Here is an 18,803-nt window from a genome sequence, read left to right on the forward strand (position 1 = left end):
ATGTATTTAAAATAATGTTAAAGACTGAGAAGGCATAAATCCAAGATGAAAGAGGATATAGCCTAATAATTTTAAATACATTAGTCTCAGTGAAAAGTCCCAAGAAAGAGTGTGGCAACACAGGCGCGAGAAGTGGGGGTGCTGAGGGTGCTGCAGCACCCCCTGTTTTTTCTGTGGGTAACTGTATAACTGTTGGGAATATATATATATAAAAAAATAAAATAAAAATCGTAGTGTCTATTTACACTAAGTGCAAATAGCCCGGTTGTTGGCAGAGGCTATTTGCGGTAACTCCGCCCAAAAACGTGTGAGTGGGATAGTCAACATTACAAAAGACGGTTGATGGCTGTCAACTCCAGTGGTGCAGATGGTAAAACTTGTGTCACGCGCCTTTTGACACGATAGACGAGGGTTCGAATCTACTTTTTGGCGAACTTTTTTTCTCCCTTTTCAGATTTGAAATCACATCAGAAAAGCTTTTATTTTGAATAAAAATGAAGGAAATAATCAAAAAGTTTAAAATAAAGTATCGGGTAGGGTTAGGGTAGGTGTAGGGAGGGCTTTATTCCCAATAAGGTGGCATCCATTTAATAATTTGAATTAAAATTAAAAGTTATTATTGCATACTGTTTTATAATGTATTACAATGCTGAGGTGCAGATAATTGCCACTATTTGCAATAAGTAATTAGCAGAATATTCTGCTATTTTAACATAGAATAAATAGAATCTAAAGGCACTTAGTGTAAACAGCCTTTATCGTAACCTTTATTTTCAACCCGTGCCCCTGTGTGGCAAATAACTGTCTTTCAAAAGACCATGTGACCTTCTTCTCCTGCGCTGCGCGAGCTCAGCACAGCTGCACTCCGCAGTCATCTTCTTTCGCCAGTGTTTACAAGTCACCGCCATGCCTTGCACTTTGCTGAACCTTTGTGAATATGACACGCAAAAACTCGTCAAAATCAAGAGCGTCAGACTTGGGTCGCTGAAATGGACGTTAAACGGAGTGATCTTGATGTTCATTTGGTAAGTGTTTGTGTCCACTGTTTCTTGCATGTCGCCCCCGCATCATTTAACAAAAGCTCATTCATATACAACCACTGCCAGTGAGTCATTTACTCGTGTTATTAGTAATGTCTTTACTTTCCAGTATCATGATGTTATGGAACAAAGAATATCAAGAGTATGATCTTGTAGTGAGTTCTGTTACCACAAAGGTTAAGGGAGTGGCAAAGATAACTATACCAGACATTGGAGAAGTTGTGTGGGATGTGGTGGACTACAGCGGACCATATCAGGTAACAATACACCATGATCTTATTATTTTTCATGCCACAAAAAAATTGGTTATTTCTAAATCAAACAGATTTTTGCTCCATTCCAGTGACTCTTAAAAAAGTTAAGGTAATAAGTCAAACAAGGTAATAATGTTTTTCTTGTTTTATTTCGGCAGGGAAGAAACTCCTTCTTTGTGGCGACAAATGTCATTGTAACAAAGAACCAAAAACAAGGTAATTGCGCCGAGGTAAGTGCAGCTATTCTAATTTCAGTTTATTTGGCAACACAATACAAAATGTATCTTAAGTCTTAAAAAATTTTCTTTTCTTTGTGTGATTCATTCACCACTGTCATTTTAAGCCAAATATAATCCATTCAACAGACGTTTGTATGTTCACACTTCAGGTTCTACCAAATGGAAAACAGTGTCGAACAGATAAAGACTGTGAGAAAGGGTTTTCTGACCAACATAGCCATGGTAATGTTATATGAAGAAGCAATTTGAAGTTATACAGCTTGAGAGATGTCAGACCACTGATCTATAATAGATAGTAACTTATATTATATAATCATTATATATAGATCAGTGTGTCAGACCAATCATATTTTTATATGAAATTAAATGTTGAATTGTTTGAATAATATTACCTGAGCTGTATTATATTTCACTGAAAATCTAAAACATTATTGGATGTTTTTCAATTATCTGAGGTTTGTTCCTGTGTTTGTCTCTAAAGGTGTTCAAACAGGTGCCTGTATGAAGTTAGATGTACTAAAGAAAACATGTGAAGTTACAGCTTGGTGCCCCATTGAGAACAAGAAGAATCCCAGGTGCTGTAATGTGCTAATTTATATTAAAGGGATAGTTTTAATATAACATGTTGTCATTATTTACTTATTCTTGTGTCGTTCCAAACCTGTATGTAACACAAATGCAGATATTCTGTTAATATAAAAATGTTTTTGTCCAAAGTCAGTGAAGTCCCAAATTACTTTAATTGTATGTTCCAAAAAAACCTGAGACATTTTTCATTAGAAATAAGAAAGTCATGCTGGTTTGGAATGACATGAAGTTGAGTAAATGATAGACTGATAGACTGTTTGTATTGCATACTGTTGTTTGTTGATTAAGATTCAAACTTACTGTGACAGCAAAGCTATTTGGCAATAGAAAACAGCTCATCGTTAGCTATGCTGCAAAATGAATAAAAAACAGTTGACACTGCAGTTCAAAGCACCAAAGAGACATTTGAGGAATCTGTTTGAGGAAGTTTCAGGTTTATATAAACCGAGAATCTGTGTACGGAAGTTTTCTTATGTCAGGTTTTCATTTCTGTTTCCCCAGGCCTGCTCTTTTGGCATCTGCAGAAAATTTCACTGTGATGATCAAGAATAACATCAGATTCCCAGCATTTAATTACATAAGGTACACAAGTTTTATAGATGCAAACGCTATTATATTTACAATACAAATGTTGGTGCACTAACATACTTAATGGGATACACTTTATGCTAAGGTGTCCTTGTTACAGTGTAATTATACATTTAAGTACTGAGTAATTTTAATTAACTACATGTACTTACTATGTACTTACTATATTGGTAGGGTTAGGATTAGGGTTTGGTTTAGGGTTACTTGCATGTAATTATGCATAATTTATTGTTATTATAATAGTAAGTACATGTAATGTGTAACAAGACACCTTAAAATAAAGTGTTACCACTTAATGCATGCGTGAACTGTTAGCAGTAACAATAACATTTAAATTAAATGTTTGGCCGAAGGAAGCTCCTTATATTTGGTATTCAAAAACTGATAATATAGTAGTCATCCATTTATGTTTTTCTCTTAGAAGAAACATCCTGCCTGAAATGAAAGAAAATAACTTTAAAGGTTGCAATTATAACCGCTACAAAAATCCATACTGCCCCATTTTCCGTTTGGGAGACATTGTGAGTGAGGCCAAGGAGAAGTTTTCAGAGATGGCAGTGGAGGTAAAACCTGCAAGCACACTAGGACATACACTGCCGTTCAAAAGTTTGGGATCAGTAAGATTTTTAATGTTTTTTTAAAGACGTTTCTTCTGCTCTTCAAGGATGCCTTTATTTGATTAAAATACTGAAAAAAACAGTAATATTGTGAAATATTTAAAATAACGATTTTCTAATTTAATATACTGTAAAATATTATTTGTTCATGTGATGCAAAGCTGAATTTTCATCATCCATTACTCCAGTGTACAGTGTTACATGATCCTTCAGAAATCATTCTAATTTTTTAACAATATGCTGATTTATTAATGTTAGAAACAGTTTTTGCTGCTTAATATTTTTGGAACCTGTGATACTTTTGAATAAAAAGTTAAATAGAACAGCATTTCAAATAGAAATATTTTGTAAAAATACAAGTCTTTACCATCATGGTGCACACACACAAGGGAAGTGAGGAGATGAGGACAACTCAAAATAAGTCTTTAATGAAGATTTTAATTACATTGAATTAATTTTTTCCCATAAAATAATATGCTTACACTTTTCAACCATTAAATGCTCAATTAAAACGAAATTAATGCTGAATTAAAATTAATTCTTGTAACAATAAAATGTTATCTTTGACAAAATATTGTCCTCATTATTCTACCTTAAGGTACCATTAAGTTGGTAGTTCAATCTGATAGGTGTTTATATAGCTGACAAGATGTGCTACCTCTGTTTCTCCATCATTTATTAAGGTGGTAGTTCATTCTGAGAAAGAAGCTCATGTCGTTAGATTTGCACAACAATCCAATAGCACATCCTGAGCGGGTTGGACAGATCGTCAGAATAGTGGCTATACTGCTCTAAAAAAGGGGAAAATAGATACATGACTCCCCCCCACCCCGCTTCCACATCTGCGACAGGAGAGGCAGGCGGCTGGGAATGGCCTTGACTAGAGGAGCCGCCTGCTCCCGACGAGTCTCTGTGAACAAGACCGACAAGACAAGATTAAAACTGCTCCTGTGGACATAACAAGACTTTAAAATGACTCTGGTCAGGGGCTGGAGCATACACTGGACTCTGGTCAGGGCACTGGAAACGGCAGTCCTGGCTGTGACTGGGGAACTGGATCCACGGGACCTGAAGTGAGCCGCAGCCAGCGGGCTTGACGTCGGAGCAGCCGGCGGGCTAGACTTCAGATCAGCCAGCGGGCTTGGAAGAGCCGCAGCCGGCAGACTTGACATCGGAACGGTCGGTGGGCTAAAGGGAGCCGCAGGCAGCGGCTTGAGTGAGCGGCAGCCCGTGAACTTGACTTTGGAGCCGCGGACGGCGGCGGTGATTTCCCCGTGAATGGCGAGCTTGAGGGAGTTGCGGACGGCAGCGGCAATATCCCTGCAGACGGTGGCGGACTTGAGGGACTCGCGGCCAGACTCCCACGCCGACTTGCAGTGAGCTAAGGCAGGATGACGAGCGGCGACTTCCATGCCGCGGGACACACAGACAGGAACAAAACAAAAGACTTTCAAAAAATGGAAAATAAAATGAGGTGAATGGGCGCCGCTTACTGTAATGGTCTGGTCTTCTGTCACGGTGCACACAGCAGGGAGGAACGAGGAGACGAGGATGAACTCTAAATACAGTCTTTAATGAACTCAAACAGGGCAAGGCAGAGCAGACACACAGGAACACTGGGAGTAACGAGTAGACCAGACCAGAAAGAACTGAACAGGCATGAACTAATATACACTGGATAATTACACACACACACCTGAACTGAATAAACTAATAATCACACTGAACAAGGACAGGAACATGACCATATAGAAACATGAGGGCGGGAAACACAAGACACACGACCAGTGTGGTGCTAAAACAAACTTATGGCGAGTTCACACTGCACGATTTTCAAACTCGTCGGATCGCCGTTGTTTTCACACTGCGTGACTATCTGGGGTACCATTCAGTCGCTGCTGTATTCACATTGCACGATGGATCGGCGACAGGGGCTTTCACATTGCATGATTTCACAATAGGAAGAATCGCCGACAACTGTCTGATCCGATACGTTTCACAACAAAACACACACAAAAAGTGATAAGGAAATCACTTTCCGGAGTTCTTGAGCGAGACTGGAAGTAGCCTATTAAAAAAAATATAGCTTGCAAATTGTCTGTGCGCTGATTTCCAGCTACAAAAAGAAAAACAGATTATACAGGAGCGAGATGCAGGGAACAGGGATTGTGTGCAAAGAGAGGTAAATAATAATTTTGCAGTAACTGTTGATGTTGCGGCTGGTCAAGCAAATGTTTGTGCTTGTTTCTGTATGATATAATTGTATATATCTTTTAAAATATTGATATTCTGGTCTATAACTCCTCCCCGAACTCCATCTGCCCTGTATCTTGGTCTCTCATTGGCTGAAGGTCATCGCCGATGTATTTTTCAGTCAGAAATCATTGCACACAGCGTGATTGTGAATCGCCGACAGCTCCAGATATTTAGCATGCCAAATTTTGTGGGCGTCAGCGACGCATCGGCAATTCTCTCAGATCGTGTCTTTGATAATTCACACTGGCGATTGTCACTCGAGTGAACGAGCACCGATTTGCCTCCGATTTCGGGCATTTGTCAGCGATTTATCAAAACTTGTCGGCGAGTGAAAAATCGGGATAAAATCGTGCAGTGTGAACTCTGTAATCATTCTGTAATCATTCAAAAAAATATTATCCATTTATATTAACGTAATTCAGAGATAATTGTCCACACGAGGGAGCCACAGAATAGCAAATCCTTCAAGATAAAGACTGAAAATGGTTAAATAAAATTGACTTTTTATTAAAAAAAATTGCATATAAATTTACTGTATTTCCATAAGGTTTAATGAAGCCCAATGTACACTGAACAAAATTATAAATGCAACACTTTTGTTTTTGCCCCCATTTTTCATGAGCTGAACTCAAAGATCTAAGACTTTTTCTATGTACACAAAAGGCCTATTTCGGTCAAATATTGTTCACAAATCTGTCTAAATCGGTGTTAGTGAGCACTTCTCCTTTGCCGAGATACTCCATCCACCTCACAGGTGTGGCATATCAAGATGCTGATTAGACAGCATGATTATTGCACAGGTGTGCCTTAGGCTGGCCACAATAAAAGGCCACTCTAAAATGTGCAGTTTTATCACACAGCACAATGCCACAGATGTCGCAAGTTTTGAGGGAGCATGCAATTCAAGTTGGCAGACATTTATGTCAGACTGAATATGGGACACTATATTATTTATATATTTGCATAATAATCCTTACATAAAAACTCAATTTACTTGAAAATAGACAACCATTGTATAACTACGTGATCTACACAAGTCAATTGTGCTTGGATCTCGATGATCGGCTCAAGTTAAACTGCATTGTTCTAATTACCTTCTGTGTCACTGCCAACGCTTAGGTGACAGGACTTTTTCACGTTTTATTCTACTACATAAAACACACCAGTTACATCCCACTTGTGATTTTTTAAAAACTGTTACATTTCTTAAAAAAGACGGTTGCTAACAAGTTGCTAAATGGGACTACAGGCGCTGTCGGAGACATTCAACGTCATCACGCCAAACAGTTTATCACTTTATAGTATTATCCAATCGTAGTATAATTTGTAATACAATTAATTGTAGAATAACCAATTAATAGTTTCCCGCATTTTATATTGTTGTTCGACAATGGGGGTTTTTTGGGTTTTTTTTGCTTTGCCCCGAAATGCGACACATGTCTTCGGATGGAAGATGCTTGTTTTATCGCTTTCCTACTGAGACAGAGACTCTGGGTTCATACCATAAAAACTCATACGATTATTCCATGTAAACACCACATTTACCGGCTTTACGTGGTTAAAGTGAAAATTTAATGATGCATAGTGCTTAAAGCCACGTTAAAAATAAATACGGCCGCATGAAGCTGTTAGAAAGCATATAGATTGAGGATTTCCTAGAAGCAAGGATAAAATAACATTTTGTGTATCCAACCTAACAAAATGATAGCTGAAATTATACTTTATTCACTAAAATAAGTTTAATCTTACCATATCCAAAAAACTCGCTCACTCTGCTGTTATTTAATAGATTAAATGCACTAGATTTTTTTGAATAGCACGTGGAGACACCTTTTTAATTAAAATATTAATATTAATCAAGGATTTGTTGACTTTTAATGCACCTTATTTCGAAATGTACAGAAATACGTGCTTTCAAATGTCCTTTAGTTATAATTATTTCATTTATTCACTATACTATTTATTACTAATGCCTCATTTCAGTTTTAGTTTTGCTCTAGTTTTGTATTTATTCGAGTTTATATGAAACGGTTCATGTAGTGTGGATTAAAATTCATATACAGAGTAAATCCTTTTCACTGAACATGTTAAAAATAAGTTTGAAATAGTTGTCGGGAGCGTGGTGGTGGTGACGATGAAGGCGAGCGACCGTGGTGCTGTAGTTCATTTATAGCCTAAGTTTAGCTTTTAAGTTCTGGCGCTTGTATTTATGCTTCAAAGTTCATAAAAGTTATATTATTTTGTGCAGATTATCTTGATGGACAAAACGTGTAAGTTTCATGAACTATGGTTGAACACAGATCTTATTTTTTGCTATATTCCAAAAGCCTATGGAAAAATCCCATTGGCTTTTTGTCGAGGGAACCAGTTTCATGCTAACCGCCAATCCGCCTACAAAGTGACGTCATAGAGCTCAGCCTCAAGTCACATGCGTTTCAAAAGTTTACAGACCATAGTCCGGCGCCCCGCACACACACAAACGAAATACAGTTTTAATTTTTTTTATTTTTAATAGGTGCTAACATGATTACCAGTTGAATAGTACGACTAAACAATGCAATTTCGTGATTCATTTGCAATATATATTTAACTTATTTATCTAACTTGATGGGGCGGTGCCCCAGTGCCCCCTATTGACCAGCCGCCACTGCACACGACAGAGGACTGACATTTACCATCACTTTTTATTCATTTAACACATTTAACACATTATTTCTTTCAAAAAAAAAAAAGAAAAAAATGACTGACCCTAAACATTTGAATGGTAGTGTATATTATTAGAAAATATTTCTTTTTTACTTTTTATCAAAGTATCCTGAATTTAAGTCTTTAGTGTCTTATGATCCTTCAGAAATCATTCTAATACAGTATGCTGATTTGGAGCTCAAGAAACATTTCTTATTATTATCAATGTTGAAAACTGTTGTGCTGCTTAATATAGGCTATTGTGAAAACAGTGATAAAGTTCGAAAGAACAGCATTTATTTGAAATAGAAGTCTTTTGTAACATTATGAATGTCTTTACTGTCGTTTTTGATTAGTTTAATGTATTTTTGCTGAATAAGAGTGTTCATTTCTTTAAATAAAAATCTTACTGACCACAAACTTTTGAACAGTAGTGTATTTGTGTAATTTAGTTGCAAAGTAGGCTAGTAAATTCTTGTCAGTGTTTACATTGCTGGTAGTATCTGCTCCACAGGGTGGTGTGATTGGGATCCAGATCAACTGGGACTGTGACCTGAACCACATCTTTCACTGGTGTTTCCCCAAATACTCATTCCGTCGCTTGGACGAAAAAGAAAGCAACCGAACCTTGTACCCTGGGCTCAATTTCAGGTGTGAACCTCTTAAATCATATTGAAAATATGTGAATTGTGTGATATTGAAATGTATTATTTTTTGTAGGTTTGCAAGATACTCTACAGTGAATGGTGTGGAGCAGAGAACGCTCTTTAAAATGTATGGGATTAGGTTTGATGTGATGGTGTTTGGGAAGGTGAGATTATATTATACTATATTGTCATTACATTGCATGTTAGCTTTAGCATATAAGACACAAAAAAGTTCTCTATATTCTTCACAGGCTGGAAAGTTCAGCATCATTCAGCTAATCATCTACATTGGATCTACGCTCTCGTATTACGCTCTTGTGAGTAACCCTTAAACATTCAGCAAGTCAGAAAAGTGTTTGAAGTAATAAAATGTTTACCATTGAGTTTGTCTTTAGACAACAGTATTCCTCGACTGGCTTATTGGGACCGGCTGTTACTCCAAAGAGGCAAAACTGAACTACACTGAGAGGAAGTTTGAGGCCGTACAGGACCGAGAAGAGGTGAACACACCTTAGAAACACTGACATAGTGGATAGCACTTCAGTTTGTTGTGTGCAGTTTTTTAACATTGTTGATGCTTTACACAGGCTACATACAGCTTAAACTGAGATTCTGTATACATCTAAATCTAGCATTTAGTATTGTGTTTGTTGCAGTGCTTTCTTTGTGTGTCATTTGTGGAAGAGGACCAGTTAAGGGTGGTGAAAAAATCCAGAAAGAAAAGACTACAGGAGACAAAACCCCTTTCCTTACACGAGCGCAAAGTAAGTTCCTTATTTTATATTGTCATACTTGCCAGTAAATTAATACTTGTTATTAAACATTCGAAAAAGCATTTTGCATTTTCTAAAACAGAATTAAAGGATTAGTTCACTCAGAAAGAAAGTTCTGTCATCATTTACTCATCTTCATGTCATTCCTGGCCTGTAAGGCTTGCTTTCTTCTGCAGAACACAGTGAATTCAATACAATGGCAGTACATCCTGACTCACTTTAACACTGATAAAGCACCCAGAATTGTCAGCGAACACGACATGTGACTCACTAATCATTTCTCAAGTCCTCTTATTGTTTTTGGTGAAAAGCACCCTGATATTTAAATAATGATATTGTAAAATCTTAAATTGCAAAATCCACCATTATTTTTCTGGTAAAATTGTGAAAATTCTGTTAAAATACTGTGAAAATGATCAGAAATCAGCATGTACTTTTTTGCTAACATACTCGGGTGTTTTATTAAGTGTTTTAAGAGTCGATATGTACTGACATTTTATAAAATTCATTAAATTATCTCCTTTTGTGTGGAAATACAAGAAATCAAAGAAATCAAACAGGTTTAGAACAGGTTTAGGATGAGTAAATGATGACTTTCATTTTCAGCAATAAATTTTAATATTTGGTCAGACTGATTTAATGTTATTCGTTATATGGCATTGCATTCATAAATAACTCAAAAATAAACTATACTGTGACATACAATGATATTTTGTATTAATATTTTGAATTCGTTTTTATTTTGATATAATTTTGTTGTCATTTTATTATTTTGTTGTTTTTTAAATGTCTATATAGGTTTTAATTTTTATTTCAGTTTTAGTTATTTTAGTACATCAAGTTAAACTTAATGAAAATGAGAAATGTTGCCTTACCAACTTGCTGAAGTAAGTTTATGTTTTTTATATATATATATATATCAGTTAACATTTTATATCATTTCAAATCATGAAATAGTTTTTTTGGTTTTAGCAAACTGTAATAACCCTGGTCTGTTCTCTTTCAGAATGATTTGGCGAGCATGAAGACTCTGATGAGTGTTCTGCAGTGTGGTCAAAGCAGAAGTGAGCCTTTACAGAACGGCCAGAGTGATGGGCTAAAAGTGGATGAAAACCTTCCTAGAAGTCACAGCAGCAGACAAAGCACTGACACACCATTACTGGACATGCCACAGTCTGGGTGTCCAGCCTGGTGTCAGTGTGGCTGCTGCCGGCCTTCAGACTCCTTGCAGGAGCAGCTGTGCTGTCGATCGAAGAAAGGGCGCTGCATAACCTCCTCCCCGCTCTTTTCAAAACTGGTTGTCAGTCGCTCCGTCCTGGAGACTGCTTTGTTTTATATGGATCCCCTAGCGGAGCTGCGTGAGCAGGCTCCGCTGCGCCATGCGGCCTATGCTCAATTCATTAGATGGCGCTTTGGTGACAGCACACCTAGAGATGCTGTTCCAGTAATACCCAGTTGCTGTATATGGAGGATAAGAGCAGAATACCCCAGCCCTGATGGGAAATACAGTGGCCTTACACTCTATCAGGTCGTACAGTCTCAGACAGACTTCAATAGATAAGACTTTATTCAGTTTATAATTAGACATTCAATCACAATGAAAATGCTTAAAAGGGAATGATATAAACCACAGTCAATAATTCAGAATATGATGGGTCATTTTTACAATTTTAACCGACAAAGCAACCAAATTATGTATCATATTAACCATAAAAATGTTGTCAGTATGTTTTTACTAACACTGATGCCTTTTGAACTTAAAAAACAAATGAGGAGGTCAAGCAATCACTTACTAATCAATCAATTACTAATCATTTTAAGTGCGATTAAACATTGATACACTCATAAACTGTAATGAATAAAAAATTCTATCATATTCAAATGTGATGGATAAACTAAAGTTAGTATACATTACCATTCAAACTTTTGTGGTCAGTTTTTTTAAAGAGAAAAAAAGCTTTGCCATCATAGGAATAAATTACATTTGAAAGGTAGCGTAGAGAACAGTTATTTTAAATTGATAATATTTACTGTATTTTTGATCAAATAAATGCAGCAACGGTGACTAAGAGACTTCTTTAAACAAGCTTACCAGCCCCAAGCTTTTGAAGAGTAGTGTGTTTATTGTGTATATATACAAGAACATATTGAGTTTTACTGGTTTTAAGTGCGGTAAAAGTGTCCAGTTCCCTCCATCATGGAGTCCCATATGAGGTTGTCTCCATGGAGCTCTATAACAGTATAAAATGATATAATTTTTTATAATAAGTATAATTTAGCGTAAAAAAAAACAAATCACGTATAGAATAAATTGCTTTAACTTTTACTTACCAGTGGCACACTGTCACCTTTTTGGTTCAGGTGAATAAATTTATGTTTGGCATAGTAGTCACGGTCCTTCATACAAGTAAGCATGACCCAGTTACAAACAGCAGTCACCTGGGAGAAGTTCAGGAACAACATGAAAATTATTGAACCAAAGGCATTTTAATCAAATAAGTGTCTTTGAAAAAAAAAAAAAACACCAAACCAGAGATTACCAAACTAAGAAAGGCAAGAGTGGCACCAAGATTGACAATAGTGGGCACAATATTGAATTTACCAGCCTGCAGAAACAATTAGAGATTAAATGATAAGGACAATTGAATAAATAGATGCTGGTTATTATTTTGTACTAGTAGACTAGCAGACAAACCATCCCAAACACGATGACATCAAAACGGATTCCAAAGGCCTTTATCAATGTCCGTGTTTCAATGTTTTCATTGTTTTTATAATATTTAGCAAATCTGTGGGAAAGAACAAAATTGTTACCCTCTAGCTTTACAATCAAAAATCAAAATCAGTTTAACTGTATTTACCGGAAATTGTAGCCAGGGGCAACGTTATTTTCAGGATTTTTGTTGTCCAGTCTGCTAAAAGAATACTTGGGAATGCAGAAACGTTCTGGGAAGTCCAAGTCACAATTCCAGTCAATGAAAATCCCCATAATACCACCCTTCAACATTAAAACACACTGTCAACTACAGTAATTAACTTATAGTACTTTCACAAATATACAGTGTCCTCCACTATTATTGGCACCCTTGATAAATATGAGCAAAGGCGGCTGTGAAAATAAATCTGCATTGTTTATCCTTTTGATCTTTCACTAAAAAAATTCACTTATCATTGAAGTATAATAATTGAAAGTGGGGAGAAAATCTCATGATGAAATAAATGTTTTCTCCAATGAACGTTGGCCACAATTATTGGCACCCCTAGAAATTCTTATAAGTAAAATATCTCTGAAGTATATTCCCATTTATATTTACATTTTTAGCACACCAGGGTGACTAGGAGCATGAAATTGTCCAGCCATGACTTCCTGTTCCACAGGATTATAAATATGAGGAACACAAAGGCCAAATTCCCTTAATCATCCATCACAAGGAGTAAAACCTAAGAACAAGATTATTGAGCATCACAAAATAGAAAGTGGCTGTAAGAAAAGAGTTAAAGTATTGAAAATCCCCATTTCAACCATCAGGGTAATAATTAAGAGGTTCCAATCAACTAAAGATGTTAAAAATCTGCCTGGAAGAGGACGTGTCTATATCGTCCTAATGCACGGTGAGGAGGAGAGTTTGAGTGGCCAAAGACTGTCCAAGGATCACAGCTGGAGAATTGTAGAGATTAGTTGAGTGTCGGGGTCAGAAACCTAAAAAAAAGTATATCAAACATCCCCTACATCACCACATGTTGTTCGGGAGGGTTTCAAGAAAAATTCTCCTCGCTCATCCAAAAATAAACTCCAGCATATTCAGTTATCAGACACGACTGGAACTTCAAATGGGACTGGCTTCTAAGGTCAGATGAAACTGTAAAAAAGAGCTTTTTGGCAGCAAACACTCAAGATGAGTTTAGTACAAACAGAGATAAAAAAAAAAAAAAGTACCCCATGTGCAAGGTTAAATATAGTGCTGGATCTTTAATGTGGTGGGCCTGTTTTTCTGCCAGAGGTCCTGTACATCTTGTTCAGATGCATGGCATCATGGATTCTATCAAATACCAACAGATAAAAAATCAAAACCTGACTGACTCTGTTAGAAATCTTATAACGGGCTTTGGCTGGATCTTCCACCAGGACAACAATCCAAAACAAACATCAAAATAAACACAAAAATGGGTCACTGAGCACAAAATGAATCTTTTACCATGGCTGTCCCTGTCCTCTGACCTGAACCCTACAGAAAATGAGTGGGGCGAACTGAAGAGAAGAAGTACTAACATGGAGCTGTAAATCTGAAGGATCTGGAGAGATTCTGTATGAAGAAAATGGTCTCTGATCTCTTATCAGGTGTTCTCCAAACTCTTCAGGCATTATAGGAGAAAACTCAGCGCTGTTATCTTGGGAAAAGGACGTTGCAATTATTGGGTGCCAATAATTGTGGCCAACATGAACAAGAGAAAGCATTTATTTCACAATGAGATTTTCCCCCCACTTTCAATTGTTTTACTTCAATGATAGGTTGGAATTTTGTGAATTTTTTGAATGAAAGATAAAAAGGATAAACAATGAAGATTTATTTTTACAGCCGCCTTTATTCATATTTACCAAGGGTACCAATATTAGTGGAGGACACTGTAAATGCAAGTTCTCACAATGTACTTAAATGTAAGTGCTCACAATGGCTGTATTAATTTGATCAAAAATACAGTAAAGCAATATTTTTACAATTTAAAATAACTATTTTCAGTATTAATATATTTTTAAAATGTAATTTATTCCTGTGATGCAAAGCTGACTTTTCAGCATCATTACTCCAGTCTTCAGTGTCACACGATCCTTCTGAAATCATTCTAATATACTGATTTGCTGCTCAAGAAACATGTTGTATTGTTGTATCAATGAAACAAAAATCTTTTATAACATTACAAATGTCTTTACTGTCACTTGTGATCAATTTATTTCATCCTTGCTGTATAATAATTTGTTTATTTAAAAATTCTTCACAGTTGTGTAAATAAATATGTAATACAGCATTATTGAAGATACAGACTTTAAGAGCCATGACGCTGAAGTCCTCTCCTGCCTCAGTTAACATGTTCCCCAGACGAAAAATAGGACAGTGAGGGTTTGTTTTACGATCAAAGGTGCAGTTTTTTAAGTATGTGGAGTTGATGTGATGCAGAATGTTTCGCCTAGAAATAGCACAAAACAATAGATTCACTAACATTAAAATGATGATTCTCTCTCAATTAGGTCATTAAACACCTCTTCTTTCTCTTCTTCTAAGACTAAAATGCATGAACTTACTTTCTAAAATTGAACTTTGGATATTGTATGCTGTTTTTGATGAGCACTGTAAAGTCCTCTGCTGCACCTAGAAGAGCAGGTCTGTACAATCACAGACTATATTAATATTCAGTTTCAACTGAGCAGAGGGCATCAAACTTGCTAACTTTTACAAAAGACACTCACTTTGGAATGATGGTGTCGTTTTCAAGCGGACACCATGCCTGCACCTCACAGGTTTTGATGGTATCAGAGTACTTCACACAATGTCCAGTCTGAACACCTGCGAGGAGGAACACAGAGTTCACTTTGTGCCATCGACTCACAGCTTACATCTGAAACACTGTGAATTATTAAGCAGTACTGTTGAGAGAACATAAACACATACCATTGCCATGGACTTCATTGTGTCCCTCTCTGCAATCACTGACAGATTCACACTTAGTGACTTCACTTGGAATCTGTAAAAATGAATAATTTGTAATGCAACATTCTCTTCTTGTGTGAAAATGGACAAAACATATGGAAGCGTTCGATCGTACCTCAGGACACTTGCTCTGTGTCTGGCCTGGAGTCAGAATCATATTTGTTAACACAAAGAAAGAGTTTTCTCCCTACCAAATAAAGAAAAATAAGGCTGATTGAACCTGGAATTCATTTAAAAGCATATGTTATTTGGACAAACAAAATAACTCTCAGAGAAATTTTTGCAATGGGTTTCTGCCAAACAAATGTAGATACCTGGGGTGGGATAACATATTCAGGTACGTCCCAAACATGAACCCCCTCAATGGATGAATTGGTCAAAATGTTTCCTTTCACCTTTGTGCTGACCGAGCTGATCACAGAGTCTGTGTCCTGGTAAGCGCGCTGAATCCAGCAGACATATCTTCACAGTACAATGCAGATATGGAGTTAGGCTAAACCATCAAGACTGCATTACATTTCACCAAGAGGGTGTAAAATCATATACATTTATTGTAACAAAGGAAAAAAAAAACGACTTTTTTCTCAGTCCTAAATTATTCCTGTTTACAGTTCCTAAAATATTTATTTAGCCTAGACCTGAAATGGAAAACTGTTGGTTTTTAAATACCTTTCAAAGAGTCTTAAAAATTAGATGAAAGTATGCAATCAATATGTCTTCCAAAGTTTAAATGCTGTATAAACTTGTAAAAATGTACTCACACAGCAACATAGGCGATGATCAACAACTGGATCAGTCTGAAGAGGGCTCCCACAGTTTTGTTATTAATAACCAGCATTACATTGGTTTCATAACCAAAGAGACATTGGAGGCAAACATTGCAGCAGTTTTTACAGCCCATTGCTGAAGAAATGTCCACTATGAAACCGCAGTACTTGATATAAGGTCAGAACACTGCGTGTCAGCCTCTAGTACATCTACTATACTTTTCAATAGAATTTACACATGCTTTGCATGCAATTTCTTAACGTGCAGGATTAATGAAAGTGTTAAGATATGCACTGCCAGCCACCTGCAGATATTTGGTTAAACATCTGTTAAGTACCCAGTAATATTTGCACTCCTCACATTTGCAAGCAAGTATCTATAACCGTGTGAAACCCATGTAAATCAAGCGGTTGAACACCCTCAGTTATGACCATTGACGTGAATAACGACGTTATAAATAAACGGCGTTATTTTTTTCAGTAACGAGTAATCAAACGAATTACTGTTTCCGCCGTTACCGTTACTGACAATAAAATGCGGCGTTACTATAATTTTATATAATATTATTTTATTTTTCAGTTCATCTGAATGGATGCGGAGTGTAGCTGTATTTGACGTACCATAAACTCAAGTGTGAAGGCGCACGGCTTGCCGTCGCTTTATCTCACACACGCAAAGAAAGATACAGAGCAAGAGAGTCTTTCATAACATGCAGAATTGACGCGCTACAATGTAAACAATATTCTTTGTTGTATTTTCCTGTCAAAATAATGGTGTTCCCTTTCGATTCCGTCACTCTACATTGCTATGGGAAATAACCTTTCCTAAAATACTACTGAGGCCTTATTGAATCATGCCAGTGAGACTGGCCAATGGCATTCAAGCGCGCGAAATATGAGCGGGAGTCCCACTCTTTATAAGGCAAAGCTTGTACATCATCCATTCAAGAAACTTTTCTTTTAGCCAACCTTCTCCGAGAAGCAAGAAGCCTATCAACAAGACTACTCACCGTGATCTACACGCTGCAGCAGACATGCCTTCTCTTCCCCTGCTGTGTTCCGGTGAGGTTCGGACTCGGACAAGGTCTCCTGCGCTGAGCCGATCAAATCTTCTGATGGCCACGAATCGTGCGTCTTCAGCCTGGGTCGCGCCCACGCAGAGGCGGGGCTTGGGTGGTCGGACTGCCCACGGATCTGGCCCTCGAAGCGACGAAGGTGACTGCTCGAGCGATCGGCCGCAATATGGGGAAATCTTGTGGTGCTAGATCGTCACCTGTGGCTTACTCTGACGGAGTTAAAGGACTCAGAGAAAGCGGCCCTTCTGGACGCTCCCGTGAATCCCTCAGGTCTCTTTGGAGCGGCGGTAGAGATGTTCATGGAGCGCTTCATTAAAGCGCAGAAGCAGTCGAAGGCCATTAGCCACTTCATGCTAAAGCGCGCCAGCACGCGAGAAAACCGCACGCCTCTTCTGCAGTGGCGGCGTTTCACAAAACCATATGGTATGGCCAGCGCGTGGGGGGGGGGAGAGAAAAGTGAAAAGAATTCAATAATTAAACAACTCTGCGTCGTTAGCGTTGGTATTGTATCAGACACTTGCGCTTAACATTATATGAAAATCAAGCTCAAATGGAGTTAACAATGTTTTTGACCAGAGAATGACAGAGATGGAGTGTTTTACGGCTGTAACTATTTCTTATCTGAGGCAGCAAGTGCATTACATGCATTACATTTTACAGGTTATATAACGTTGATTGTAGCTATATGGGCGCTTAGTTTTTCTTGTTGTTTAATACACTTGGCCAAAATCTCAAATGAAGCGCTTATGCACAAGATATTTAAAACGTACAAAAGTATATTGGCTAGACGACAAATAACCTAATTCTTCTCCGCTCTTTAAACACACAAAAACATTATCCTTTACAGACATAGTGTTTAAGTAAAGAAAACGCTGTACTATTTAAACATCAATTATTTATTTACCCTTTCATTGCGAAAAAGCGGAGATCTGTCTCCAGGCTGTGCGCGGCGCGTCAGTCTGAATGGAGGCGGGGTGAAGTTACGAGGTTTCGCTGAGAGCTTGATGATCCAATGCCATTACGAAGTTTTACTGACAAGCTCTTCTTAATGCTTATCATTGGTTAACTATTTTTAAAACCCTCTGATTTAAAATAATAATAATGAATTATAATAGACTCAAGTTTGGATAATTTTTCACAGTACCTGACTGGGCTAGGGTATGGCAACTGCCATACTCTGTCATACGGAAATGCCGCCCTTGCTCTTCTGCTGCTGTTCAGCTCGAACATGAGCCTGCGGTGAGACCAAGACAGCTGTGGCCGAAGCGGCGTCAGGGCTCGAAGGGCCAGAGACCCCGCCCTGACAGAGACGGCAGGCCACCGGCCTTCAAAAGTATTACGCTGAGACACAACCTCTCACACATCAGACCAGGAGATTGGTTTATCTCCGTGGAGTTAAAGGATGCTTATTTTCACATTCAGGTAGCCCCCTGCCACAGGCGCTTCCTGAGATTTGCATTCGAGGGGATAGCGTACCAATTCACGGCCCTGTCCTTCGTTTTATCCCTGGCCTCTCGTACGTTTACGAAATGCATGGATGCTGCTCTCTCTCCTCTGAAGCAGAGCGG

General features: G+C 37.7%; 2 protein-coding genes across 5 annotated transcripts; one reads left to right on the forward strand and one right to left on the reverse strand.

The window, feature by feature from the left end:
- The first annotated feature begins 807 nt into the window (after positions 1-807).
- On the forward strand, positions 808-11,989 carry p2rx7 (purinergic receptor P2X, ligand-gated ion channel, 7). The gene is made up of 13 exons (XM_058785481.1): positions 808-1,025; positions 1,150-1,297; positions 1,453-1,524; positions 1,683-1,755; positions 2,015-2,108; positions 2,623-2,703; positions 3,131-3,272; positions 8,782-8,918; positions 8,988-9,078; positions 9,166-9,231; positions 9,310-9,414; positions 9,571-9,678; positions 10,694-11,989. The coding sequence occupies exons 1-13, from the start codon at positions 907-909 to the stop codon at positions 11,246-11,248; spliced, it is 1,791 nt and encodes a 596-aa protein (XP_058641464.1). The 5' UTR covers positions 808-906; the 3' UTR covers positions 11,249-11,989.
- Positions 11,779-17,163, reverse strand: p2rx4b (purinergic receptor P2X, ligand-gated ion channel, 4b). Of its 4 annotated transcripts, XM_058785484.1 has the most exons (12): positions 16,154-17,163; positions 15,707-15,854; positions 15,508-15,579; positions 15,354-15,426; positions 15,152-15,248; positions 14,987-15,067; positions 14,730-14,871; positions 12,549-12,685; positions 12,383-12,476; positions 12,228-12,293; positions 12,019-12,126; positions 11,779-11,918 (listed from the first exon to the last, which is right to left on the reverse strand). In XM_058785484.1, the coding sequence occupies exons 1-12, from the start codon at positions 16,291-16,293 to the stop codon at positions 11,883-11,885; spliced, it is 1,194 nt and encodes a 397-aa protein (XP_058641467.1). In that variant the 5' UTR covers positions 16,294-17,163; the 3' UTR covers positions 11,779-11,882. The 4 variants fall into 4 exon arrangements, with proteins under 4 accessions (XP_058641467.1, XP_058641465.1, XP_058641466.1 ...); XM_058785482.1 differs by having other exon boundaries at positions 15,354-15,579; XM_058785483.1 differs by lacking the exon at positions 12,228-12,293 and having other exon boundaries at positions 15,354-15,579.
- Positions 17,164-18,803: the final 1,640 nt, after the last annotated feature.

This window comes from Onychostoma macrolepis, chromosome 08, assembly GCF_012432095.1.
Source record: "Onychostoma macrolepis isolate SWU-2019 chromosome 08, ASM1243209v1, whole genome shotgun sequence".
NCBI lineage: Eukaryota > Metazoa > Chordata > Actinopteri > Cypriniformes > Cyprinidae > Onychostoma > Onychostoma macrolepis.

Excerpts from the sequence above, each read along its gene's own strand:
- p2rx4b (XM_058785482.1), bottom strand. The coding sequence starts at position 16,293 with ATGGGCTGTAAAAACTGCTGCAATGTTTGCCTCCAATGTCTCTTTGGT. Across the intron at positions 14,872-14,986 it reads CCAAAGTTCAATTTTAGAAA|GCGAAACATTCTGCATCACA; the intron begins GTAAGTTCATGC and ends TGCTATTTCTAG. Across the intron at positions 12,686-14,729 it reads TCAGCGTCATGGCTCTTAAA|GGTGGTATTATGGGGATTTT; the intron begins GTCTGTATCTTC and ends TTAATGTTGAAG.
- p2rx7 (XM_058785481.1), top strand. The coding sequence starts at position 907 with ATGCCTTGCACTTTGCTGAACCTTTGTGAATATGACACGCAAAAACTC. Across the intron at positions 1,026-1,149 it reads GTGATCTTGATGTTCATTTG|TATCATGATGTTATGGAACA; the intron begins GTAAGTGTTTGT and ends TTTACTTTCCAG. Across the intron at positions 8,919-8,987 it reads TACCCTGGGCTCAATTTCAG|GTTTGCAAGATACTCTACAG; the intron begins GTGTGAACCTCT and ends TATTTTTTGTAG.